The following is a 12,123-nucleotide window of genomic DNA, read 5'->3' as shown; positions in this document are numbered from 1 at the left end:
GGCAGTACAGATATAGCAAAACTACAAACTTGGTCGGTACAACGGATCGACACTAAACATTTATCACACCAATGCTGGACAGTAACATGGTGATTTTTGTGATTCTAAGGTTCTTTTATTTACTTTTACATCAATATAGGTTCAGTGATCCATGGCTCAAAAATGTATTATTTAGTGGTTAAAACAACTAATTACTTAATGTTAATAATTTAATTATTGTATCCTTTTTCAAGTGTGGACATGAAAGAAATCTCAAATTCCAGTTTTCAATGTGACTTGTTGAAACCTGCTGAATTTCTTAATAAATGTCAGGTTTTAATAACCAAGGGTATTGATATTAGCTGAGTGCATTTTGTAGTACCAGCTATTCTCTGATGTGTCCTGGGGATTTCAAGCCACCTGTATACACCGGTCAGCAATAGCATTATGACTACCCACCTTTCTATTAAGTATGTCAGATGATGTCAAAGAAAATGTGATTCATCCAAAGCAGCTCACCACCTTACATTATTTTGTGGTCCAGTTCAGGTCCTCCAATGCCCATTGTAAGTGTTTCTGATGGTGGATCAGAGTGGGACTGCCCAGCAAACTATGAGGAAAAATGAAAGTGATGTGATTGTCATTGTGAAACACAGCACAGCACTCGGTGCACACAACGAAATGTGTCCTCTGCATTGAACCGTCACCCTTGGTTAGCAGTGGGCAGCCGTGGGCAGTGTGTTGGGATGGTGCTTTGCTCAGTGGCACCTTGGCTGTTTAGGATTCGAACCGGCAACCTTCTGATTATAGAACTACCTTTTCAGCAATTTATACTACAGTACCTCTTCTACTGAATCATGTAGTTCAGTGGCCTGGCCACCCATGACCCTCACTGACCAGTACATTTCCTTCCATTCCTGCCATGTGCCGTTGTGACTTTAACATGCACTTAATATTCAAACAAAACAAGGCAATGCGTTGGTCAGAATAATAATGTTGGGTCTAGGCTTGAGGTAATAATTACGACGGATTGATGGTTGAAGTGCGTGTGTAAAGGTAGCGTTACAGCTCAAGGTGTCCAGCAGGTGGCAGTGTGGCGCCATTTCATAATCACGTCATTTTACCGCAAACTATCGCACGCTGGCGCCACATATACAAGTTGTTCAAATCAACAAGGTTAAACGTGTAAAATTTGAATTTTAAATATTCTTATTTCTCGTGGATTTCTTGCGTCACCAGCGCGCCCCTCCCCTAGACCGGAAGTCGGAAGTCCCTGTCAGCGGCGTTAACGGTGTCCGTCAAAACATTGGGGTCAGATGCAGTCCGTATACAACTCTGCTGGACAGACGCTTTAAACAGAGACATTTTATTCTATTACACTCCGGATCACTTGGTAATTCAGAAGCTTCTTCCAGCTTCTCTAGATGATGATGTAAACGTTATCATTCAAATAGAAATATAATGAATAGATTTGACTGTAGTAAAGAGCAATCTGATTTTCCAACCCTTTATGTGGCTCGTATTTGAATGTGAATGTTTTTCTTTCCAGAATATCATGTCTCTTCGGGCTCTGCCGGTCTTGCGAGGATTGCAGCGTCTCATCTGCAGGTCGACATGCCACCCGGGGTGTGTCCCGCACCTTCAGCACAGCCTGGTCCACAGCTGGCCACCAGGAGCCCACAGATCTGCGGGGGGTGTCGGGGTCTCCCGGACGCTGCAGGGAACGTGGGGACTCGTCACACACTTTAGGGGCAGGGCCACCACCACAGGCGCTGCGACGGCGCTCAAACAGGCCACCCTTCCTGGGAAACGGGCTATAAAGGGACCCAGAACCAAGCAGCCTTCCAGAGCAAATATACCTTTGGCAGAGGAAGACGAGGTTCTGATGTCGCCAATGGCAGTATAACATGCCATCATGTCACACGCCATCATTTTCTCTCATCATGTACTTACCGTTTCCTACAGGGGACGATGCAGTGCATTGCCTTTGCCACAGCAGACCAGTACCAGTTACACACTCTCTGCCACGACCTCATCGTCAACGACTTCCATGAAGTTGCTGGCTTACCAAGAGGTTGCTCTGTCAGACCATCCGTGAGCGGTTTAGATAATCGCTGTGCAAAGGGCCAGTATTTTATATAACGCTCTGTTTCAGATGCTTCCAATGTGTTGGTGATGGGAACAGACAGCACTTCCAAACCAAACGACAATGCCGTCATCTTTTTCTTTAGGTAAATGTAAAAAAAAAAAGGTTTGGGACTGCTTTCTGCCTTGTTTTTTTCTGTATATTACAGATCCCGTGTGTTGCTATACAATGATTTTCTGTTTTCAAGGGAAGGTTCTGTAGTTTTCTGGAACGTTGAAGAGAAAACTGTAAGTACGTTCTTTTTTATAACTGGTGAGCAGATCTAGACTGATGATATGGATATATACAGTGCTGAGTTGCATTCTTGTTTGTTAAAGATGAGGAAAGTCTTGAGAATCCTGGAGAAACACGAGATCCAGCCCTATGAAGTGGCCCTGGTCCATTGGGAGAATGAGGAAATCAGCTACTCCATTGGAGAGTATGTCATCAATTCGTCAATCACATTCATCTACATGCCTTACAGAGACAGAGCTTTAGAGCAGAGAGCAGTCACTCCATTACATCATTTGGTTGTTGCATGTAGACATTTACATTTACATTTACATTTACATAATAATTTACATTTACATAATAAGGATCCCTTACAAAACTGGATTCAAAGGCATCATGGCCCCACATTGTTGGTTCGCTTATTAATATGTTGTTGAGCTCTGATTGACTTGAATTTCCTGTGATCTTTTTTGTGTGATCAGATGACATAGTATCACTTTTTCTGGAAATGCAGTAAAACCATGCCTTGCTTCTAATCCTCTGGCTACAGTTTAGTTTTATTCAGGTAACAGACGATTAACAGAAATTCATGTCAACACAGCAACATCAGTTAAATAGAAAGTATTGTGACGGCTGAGAAATGTCAGAAAGGGGACCTTCAGGGAAATGAGGTCATCAACACCATTCACCAACCACAATCAGCAAACAACGTCAATGCTTTACACGTTTTCAAGCCATGAAAATCGGTGGAGATAATATTTTAGGAGAGGGGGTGGGAAATTCTCTGAGCGGTAAAAGTATAAGAAAGGGGAGGTGACCTTTCCCCTTATGACAACATAAGGGGACAGATTCTCTTTACACCTACCGCCATTTCTAGCCACTGCAGGGACATTACTGTTAAATAATGTTAAATAGTCTCAGAAAGTGACATTTTCATGATAGGGGACCTTGAACCCTGAGTGTCTTGAGGGGGACTGTCCCTGTCATTACTGATTGTAAATGGTATAAATAGGAATTTGAAGCTCAGGACAGTGGTTTCCTTACGTACTGTAGTCTCTGGCTTCCACATCTTTGTCAGGTGACTAGCCAGTATGGTGTACATCATGTACAACATATATTTACACTGTGGTGTTATATTTGCCCTTTGAAAGGGGGCATTCGAAGCTGCACCGTGGGAATTTCCTGCTGAACAATGAGATGGAGGATGAGCAGATTGTTCTGGAGAAGTTTGCGTTCTCCAATGCCCTCACTCTCTCAGGTGAGGCGATCTCAGATAACAGCATTCCCTCAAAAGCCTGTAGCAGCCACAGACATGCAGTCTTCACTCAATATCGGTAGTAGTATTGGTATATTTCTCTTTTTTTATTGTTTGTAAGTGTAATGATGAATCATTACTACTATGTAATTTCCTGTATGTACAGCCTTGCCTAAATTATTTTTTATAGTTAAGCTGGCCATTTGGGAAGTTTCTCTGGACAATTTTGTGGAATCAATCCAGGCATTCCCAGAGGTATTATATTAAAGATTATGGCAGCGATTGCGCCTCATGAGCACCTTTTCCTTTCCTAACATGTTGTACCTGCCATTCACCTCTCATGCAGATGCTGAAATCTGGAAAAAGAGTGAAGCTGTCCAGGTCAGAAGTCATGCAGAAAATTGGAGAGCTTTTTGCTTTGAGGTAAAATAATTCCATACTTTTGTCCAGGTCATAGTTACACTGTTAGACAAGATTTTGCTTTATGTCAGATGTCACACAGGTGCCATGAATTGAGATGTGAAATAGAGTGACCAGAAGACTGCCTGGTTCTGTAATATGATGTCCTCTGTGCTACAGAGATAAAAAAAAAAAAAATCTGAGTTAATCAATTAACAGCTTGAATCAGAGAAAGAATGTGCAATTGATTGATTTTAAATGTATTAAATATTAAAAAACAAGTATTGAATTGTGTCAGTCCACACGCAGCACTCATTTTAATAAATGCCATTTTGTCCAAGGCACTGTATAAACCTGAGTTCAGACCTACTGATCACGCCGGATTTCTACTGGGACAGAGAGAACCTTGAACAGCTTTATGACAAGACCTGTCAGTTCCTCAACATCCGCCGAAGGGTCAGGGTAAGTTCTCCCAGTTTGAAATGGTCAAATTCGTCTGAATGCTCTGCACTTTTGAAGGAATGACCATGTGAGCCAGTCTGGAAGGTAGAAGCGGGTGGAGGAGTGTGTGTAACGTACAAGGCTGTGACTGACGGTGTGACTGACATTTGTGACAGTGTAGGTTTTTGTGCCACCCCTTCATCTGCAGGTGGTGAACGAGAAGCTGCAGCACTGCACCGAGCTCACAGACCTGATGAGGACTCACCTCAGCGAGAAGCACAGCCTGAGGCTCGAGTGGATGATTGTAATTCTCATCACCATCGAGGTCAGTGAGCCACTGAAACTTACATCACTGTCACTGTCCCCAGAGGACAAAATATACAGTGGTCCCCAAAATGGCATTAAAACCAGGAAAGCTTTGCATTAATTTCCAATGAATTTACAGTCAAAGCATTTCATTTTAAACATAAACATAATGTCATTTTTACACTTTATTAAGGTGATGTTTGAACTGGCCAGAGTGATCTTTTGAAGAACAGATGGGCTGTCTGCAATAAAGAATGATTTTCACAGGATTGAAATGTGAGTTGTTTTTTTTTTGTTTTTTTTAATAAAGATTTATTTAAAGGGAAATATTTCAATGAGAAAGTATGTATCCTTGTATGCATCATTATGTATTGTGTACATCAATTTACTGGAGAGTTATTTCAATAATGGATATTTGATTGATTTAAAGAAAATTTGAATTCAGATTGAATGCTCCAGCTCAGTGCTTTGATCAAATACCATCTACCCTTCTGTGGTTTTATTAACATCTCCATAACCTCTTCATAAATTAGGAGTGGTGTGGCTTCTGGTTCCTGGGCAGCTTTTCTCATATAAGGAACTGGCTTTGGCTGGTGCTTGCTCCATACTAGAAACTTAGATTTAGAACTTCTTTCTTTGTAGAACAGTGTTTCTGAAAGTGTGCAAAGAGTGAAGTTCCTGTACATTTTCAGTCTTGTAACCAAAAATGTGTTAATTATATGATATACTTCTATTTGGCTCACAGCAGGTCTACTCCGATGTGGGTGGGGGGGCATACTGAGATGATTGAAAGGTGTATCTAATATGCTGCACATTCCTTTGTTTTTAATGGAGTATGAAGGAGGTAATAAATTTTATCACAGCGCCGAGCAACCGGGCCCTGCACCCTCTGCTCTGAAGTGCTGAGCGCTTCTGACCCCTGTGACCCTGAATGTTTATTGAGTCTTTGACAAATCGCCCCAAGCTCGGGGAGACAAAAGGAAGCTCACAGTTTTACCCTTATAGGCCACAGCCAAAGGAATTCACTCAGCGCTCCCTGACCTACGCTTATGACCGTGTCACGTTTTATTATTTCACCACGAGTGACTTCGCATCCAGTTTCATTTATCATACAGGGAAAAAAACACCTACGATACTTCACTTTCACTGCACAGAGTAATGCAAGTAGAAGAATGTTTACTGCTGTTGTATAGAAGTTAAAGAAAACTGCATGTTTGTGATAACGGGTTATATATGGTTATACGTGTACAAACACTTTTGTGCACAGACCAGCCACATGTATAAAGCAACAAAAATTTACATATAATATGTTGCATTCAATTTTACCAACTAATATTTTAATGACAGCACTAATCAAATCTTTTTATGTTTCATGTTCTGCTAAAAATTAGGGTACTTTGTTCCTATGATGCCGGAATACTCTTTTCTTTCACTTTGCTACAATTTACAGTTGTATTGTTCTGTACGAGAGGAGCTGAACCCTTCTCCGAGGTCTGCATTTGTGTTTTAGTAAGGAACAGTGGAACTGGTCCAAGATCAGCATGTCTGCTTTGAGATCGGCTTTGCACGAACGTCATTCAGTTTTAATGCATGTATTCAAACTCCATAAGACTCGCCCCTGCTGTATGTTGGTAACTCTATCCTGCCCCTGGCCCTCTCCACCGGGGGACTCTCCTATTCTCCGTCCAGCCTGGCAGGGATTACAGCCGAGCTTTTGTTTCTGTCCTCTTTCCCAGGCTCTTCCCACCTCCCCTCTTCCTGCATCACCTCTTTGCCAGCAGGCCTCTTTTTCGGTTTCTCCCTCCTTGCCTCCTCCTATTGACGGCTCCATCCTTCCCTTTACAGACCTAACCTATAATGTGGCCTTTCAGGGGACAGGGGACAGGGACCATCTCTCTTTACCCAACGTCCAGACACATTAATATCCTGTAGTTCAAGTCCAATGAAAAGCTTCAAATGGTACTAATGTGAGTGGTAACCCAAAACTCATTTCCGCAAAAGAGAACAAGAAATCAAGCAATGGAGGCTTTGACAGTTGGTGCTGACAATTCCTACAACTTTTTACAATGACTTACAACCCCCTCTGTCTGCATAAAAGTATAGTGTTGGATTATGCCCTATCCCACGCCCTTATTGGAACAGTATTGGAAGAGAGGGAGAGAACAGAGAAATTGTAAAGATGTCAAGGTGTCAGTGAGTATGGCCTCCTTTGTCACCAAAAAGGTAGTCAGAAACGGGAGGAAGACGTGTGGCAGACCAAACAGCATCAGAAAAAGTCACCAACTTAACAGGCAGCTCACAGGACCACAGCTTAATAGTGGTCACTGTAAGCAAGTCTCGGTTTCATCTGTTGCTGAGATGTGAGAATAAGACAAGTAGGCTTATCTGGGCCATGAAACGGCGCCAATGGACAACCGAAGACTCATGAAGGATTTTTGTATGCTGTTGAGTAGGTGAAAGGACGGTTCCTCGTTCAGTGACATTAGCTATGAAGTGTGATGGCTTGGGGCTGTTTTGCTGGATTGGCGACATCTACAGAATGAGAGGCACCAAAACATCTACCACAGCATTCTGCAGCACAATGCAGCACCTTCTGGTGTGTGTGTCTGGTTTCTGAATGGTATCCATGATTTCTTTTTAAACTTTTAACTAACTGTTTCCATTTTAGTATAAAAAGATCAAATTATCTGCCCATCATTCCCCATTTAAGCCTCTTTCCCACACTTGTCTCTGTCATAGTTTTAAATATGCGTTTATTCATTGCAAAATGAACATGCACACACACACACACACACAAACACACAGGGCATCTGTAAAGTATTCACAGTGCAACACTGAAGATTTGACACTTTGATACAATGTGAAGTAGTCAGTGTCCAGCTTGTATAACAGTATACATTTTCTTTCCCACGACATAACTAAACACAGAGACATTAATGTCTAGAAACTAGAAACAAGCCCAGTAAACTAACCATGCCAAGCAAAGCTTCCAATCTGGTCTTCAAGTCCTTTCTAGTCCTATCACATAAAATTCCACAACATGGTCTGATATTTCAGTGCAGGCTAATAGACATGTCTATTTAGTACAATATTCTGCTATGGGCCCTTTTCTCCTATGACAGATAAATGCACAAATATTATGATTAACACGTCACTTAGGCTGTCCTATTCAGGCCACTTGGAGCCACTACTGCACTATGACACAGGCATCACTCAGATTGGACCCCATTCTTGACTCCACTGCTGAGTTGGTCACCAGGACAATCATTGCTCAAGCAAGAGTCACCAGTCTACTGGTGTGTCGTTCGCAAACGATTCGTTCAAAAGAATGAATCTTTTAAGGGAACGTACCGAACAGAAGTGATTCGTTGGTTTCTGAGTCCGGACGAGTGAAGAAGGCACCGCGCCCGCGAACAGAATGAACAAACCGCTCCGGTCACTCGTTTTCCTCCGAGGGCGACCTTTCTTCTCCGATTTACTTTCCAGATAAATAAACCTAACCTAGACTGGCAGGAATGAGAAGATAGTGCGACTCACCAGCTGTAACAGACACTAGGCAGTATTATTTTTAAAAAGAAATGAAATAGAATAAAAGTAGAAGAAGGCTAGTAAAAAGTAGTGAAAAAGTAAGCAAGGTAAAATGCAAGGAAATATTTATGTTTATGTTCAAGGAGAACAGGCATCCCTGGATAGTGGCTGTGGATTCTGCTACAGTGCATCGTGCAGTGGCCGGTGTGGCAGTCACAGACTGCGTGGCAGTGATTAAATCAGCAGTCAACATCAGTGACCATTCGGATGGTCGGGGTACGAGGTGTGGTGGCATGTCCTGGTGTTGTGTTCAAGTGTTCCTCGGAGAAAAGGAACTTAAAAAAAAACTCTGCTCACTTACAGTAGCACACAGCATGCGACATATACCGTATAAAACCTATATATATATTTTCCTTCAGTCAACGTACAGTGGACGATCACTCACTGAGCCCGGTTTTCCGAGTAGACCAGTCAAATAGAATACCACCGGACAGGCTCCTCCCGCCAAGCACCGAACGATCCGGCGATCTTTTGAACGATTCTTTTAATGAACTGATTCAGTACACGTCAAACAACTGCCGAGCCCGTCACTACTACATGGACCATGATAATGGATAAAGTATTTAATACCAACCCTGCACCGATACCTGCTGCATTTCTGCGTAAGGGTCCGGAAAATATAATAAACCACGGAGAGAACTCACTTTTTAAAATGGCTCCAGATGTTCTCACAGATGTAGATATTACGGATAATACGTTTAACCGAATCGTGTGATGTTTTTATTGCGTTAGACCTGATTAGTCTTGATGAAGAGATAATAAAAGTTCTCCTGTGAAGGATCTCCACAGTACGGGGGTCCTGCGCCTTTTCCGCCGGTGGGGGTCGCGCGTCCGACAGGAACCGAGTCGCGGCGTCTCGAGCGTCGCTCTCCTCAGACAGTCGGCTGCTGGGGACACCGGGGACAGCTCGCGAGATGTTCTGCAGAAACCAGACGTCCAGAGCCACGGTGGCGCGCGGCTCCGCGCTGGAAATGGAGATCCGGAGAGGACGGTGCAGGAGGAGCATCTTCCTGGACACTCTGCAGGTAAAAACCGACTTCGGATCACGTGGTCACTCGTGACACGGTCCGAGCCGTGGATCGGTCGCTCGACACCGGTATCTGAGGAGGAAAAGTTGAATGTCCAGGGTCTCATTAATCTCCGCTTTCTATTATCCTGCTGAAATCCGGTTATTGTCCCCTACCCTCGTCCCGGACACTGCCGAAAGAAGGTCCCCAGGGTTAAATGTTCTGGGAATAATGAAGGACTATCTCGTCTGATCAGAAACGTTTCCCCGGGGTTGTTTCAACGTTGTGTAGTGTTCTGCTCAGCTGTGGTCTTCAACATCTGGACACAATTTTCCGAACAACACCAAGCTGTGAGACTGCCTCCTGTGGACCTCTGTGTAGAGGTCTTGATTCAGTTTACTGTCCCCTGCCACGGTCATCTTCACGCGCCGTGACAGAAATGGTCCCGGCACCGTGTGTCTGGGCCGGTGGTGACGTGGCCACCAGTCAGGTGCTGGTGAGCCCACATGCTGCGGGTCTGTGGGAATGTTTTACTCATGGTCTGGTGCAGGGACATGTGGGGAAAGTATGCAGGGAGGGCGTGTCCAGAAGTTATTTCAGTGAAGCCGCAACCGTCGCCATGGCGCTTGTAAAACGCTGTTTTTTTGGGGGGGTCGGCCCTTCAGTGCCTCACATAACACCAGCATCTTTACACACTTCACACTCGCAACTTCCCCCGGTTCTACGCACATACGGCCTTTGCAGCGTTTAGTGGGGATTTAACACGCTGAAAAAGTGGAGGAAATGTTCCTCCCAGTCTTCTCTCTCTCTCTGTGTGAGATCTGGCTTCTGCATTCAGAATGTTCTTCTCTAGTGTCCCCGAGGCCTCAGCGTTGGTTTTCTGCCTCGGCCCTTTTGTCTGCAGGGTTGTGGGGAAGAAAAACCTCTTGGCTTGTGGATTTTGGGTGGAGATGGAAGTGTTTTATTTACGAACGGCGTCCATCCGCCGCGCTTTCTGCCACGTTATTCCGGGCGGGGACGCACCCATCCATCCACCCTCGGTCACGCACGTTCTCCCCGCTGTGCTTTTCGACGTGTCTGCATGACTAGTAGGGGTGTGTATTGGCTAGGATCTTGTGATACGACGCGTTGGTCACAATACGATTATATGAGGTTAAATTGTGATACTGTACATATTGTGATTTTCTACAGTTCACTGAAAGTGTAAAAACAGAGTTGATGTACTAGATGCTGTCACATTACATTAATAATTCAGCCAAAACAACATAACTCAGAACTGAATTTTGGACTAAATTTGTATCAACGTCACCACGTAAAGTATCTCGATATGTTGCTGTATCGATATTTTCACACCCCTTGAACACCCCTCATGTCTAGGTTTGCTGGAGGGTTTTTTTTGGCTGTTGCCATGTTTGTTTGCAGAGGTGAACAGTAGATGTTAAAGGTATTTCTGTGTGTTCCGCTCCTGTCACCATTTTGATGTCATCGTTGCTGTTGATCCCATCACAGAGGAAGTGTCTCAGATGCAAGAACTGGAATGCAGATATTTCCCTTTGTCAGCTGCTGCAAACTTCACAGAACATGGAGAACAATGGGCGTCAGTCAGTACGGTGGGCGGGGCAGGGGCGGTGCAGCTCAGGGTCTGGCTCTCAAAATGTATCTCATTGTGATAGACCTTGCATCTGCACTCTCGTTTCAGAAAAGCTCCCAGTTATAATGGCGGGGGGTTATTAAAAGTAAATCTGGGTAATGGAGGGTAGAGAATGTGTGCTTATTTCCAACAAAAATGAAACCTAAAAGACAAACTGTACCAAACTGCACTGAGTGCCAGAGTCCTGTAAACAGGATTTCCTAAACCTGACTGCACACAAGGTCATCACGGAACAGTCTTATCTTATCAGAATTGTGCAGAATGGGTGTACAGCATAGTTATTAGTGGGATGAGAAACCAATTTCCACATTATGGACTATGCAGTATGGAACTAGTGGAGTAGAGAAGATTTTCAGCACAGAATAACATCACACACTCTTTGGTTGGTGTTGCCTCAATAAAGACAACATTAGAGGCAGTGGTGGCCTAGTGGGTAAGGAAGTAGACCCGTAATCAGAAGGTTGCTGGTTCGAATCCTGAACCGAATCGAACTGAATCGAATCCTGAATTGTGAGCAAGGTACCGTCCCCACACACTGCTCCCCGGTGCCTTTCATGGCTGCCCACTGATCACCAAGGGTGATGGATTAAAAGCATAGGACACATTTCACTGTGTCACCTTGTGCTGTGCTGTGTTTCACAATGACAAACTTTTTTTCATTAAAATACCAACATTTTGATACTAATGCACTTGGTATTGATTTATCTAAACCAAGTGGTATTGAGGTGTATTGAGCTGAAAACTAGTCTAAAGGACAACAAACCTAATGATCCACAAACTCACTATTCTGACCTGAAAATTGTGTCGCGTTGTAATGCTGAGCTCCTCTGGGGGAACTGTGTGTGTGTGTGAGAGAGAGAGATTATTAAATGTTTAGGCATGACCTTTAAAAGTTTGATTCAATGGCTTTCAATCAAATGTAAAAATTGAAGTAAAAATCCGTCGACTCGGGGTGGGTTTTGAGTGATTAGACCAGACATTGAGGTTTGTGGGCGCAGTGCAGCCAAGATGAGGCTCAAGTTTAGTGAGTAGTGGGTGTTTTTTCTAGAATGATCTTACAGCACGACTGTAAACTGACCTCTTTCACTCAGGAATGTGGCCTGAGGAGTTATGGTTTTCATTGTCACAAACTTCAGAGGTT

General features: G+C 43.7%; 2 protein-coding genes across 4 annotated transcripts in view; both read left to right on the top strand.

Moving 5' to 3' along the window:
* The first annotated feature begins 1,247 nt into the window (after positions 1-1,247).
* Positions 1,248-5,005, top strand: rmnd1 (required for meiotic nuclear division 1 homolog). The gene is made up of 12 exons (XM_028996337.1): positions 1,248-1,372; positions 1,529-1,858; positions 1,945-2,053; positions 2,135-2,210; positions 2,313-2,352; positions 2,443-2,543; positions 3,487-3,593; positions 3,781-3,845; positions 3,937-4,013; positions 4,331-4,451; positions 4,639-4,755; positions 4,930-5,005. The coding sequence occupies exons 2-12, from the start codon at positions 1,535-1,537 to the stop codon at positions 4,960-4,962; spliced, it is 1,170 nt and encodes a 389-aa protein (XP_028852170.1). The 5' UTR covers positions 1,248-1,372; positions 1,529-1,534; the 3' UTR covers positions 4,963-5,005.
* A 4,148-nt stretch (positions 5,006-9,153) lies between these two features.
* rtkna (rhotekin a) overlaps positions 9,154-12,123 on the top strand; it is a 39,225-nt gene continuing 36,255 nt past the window's right edge. For 2 of the 3 annotated variants that reach the window (XM_028995084.1, XM_028995083.1), the window contains exon 1: positions 9,178-9,349. In XM_028995084.1, coding sequence (XP_028850917.1) covers positions 9,239-9,349 — 111 coding nt within the window. In that variant the 5' untranslated portion in view covers positions 9,178-9,238. Of the gene's footprint in view, positions 9,350-12,123 lie in introns of all 3 variants that reach the window. The other variant, XM_028995090.1, reaches the window with a different exon arrangement.

The sequence above is a fragment of the Denticeps clupeoides genome, chromosome 11 (genome assembly GCF_900700375.1).
Source record: "Denticeps clupeoides chromosome 11, fDenClu1.1, whole genome shotgun sequence".
NCBI classification, from domain to species: domain Eukaryota; kingdom Metazoa; phylum Chordata; class Actinopteri; order Clupeiformes; family Denticipitidae; genus Denticeps; species Denticeps clupeoides.
This window is presented reverse-complemented; position numbering and strand designations above follow the sequence as displayed.

Bases quoted from the DNA above. Each gene is read 5' to 3' on its own strand.
- rmnd1 (XM_028996337.1), top strand. From the start codon at position 1,535: ATGTCTCTTCGGGCTCTGCCGGTCTTGCGAGGATTGCAGCGTCTCATC. The intron at 3,846-3,936 runs GTATTATATTAA...CCTCTCATGCAG, and splicing joins CAATCCAGGCATTCCCAGAG to ATGCTGAAATCTGGAAAAAG. The intron at 4,014-4,330 runs GTAAAATAATTC...ATTTTGTCCAAG, and splicing joins GGAGAGCTTTTTGCTTTGAG to GCACTGTATAAACCTGAGTT.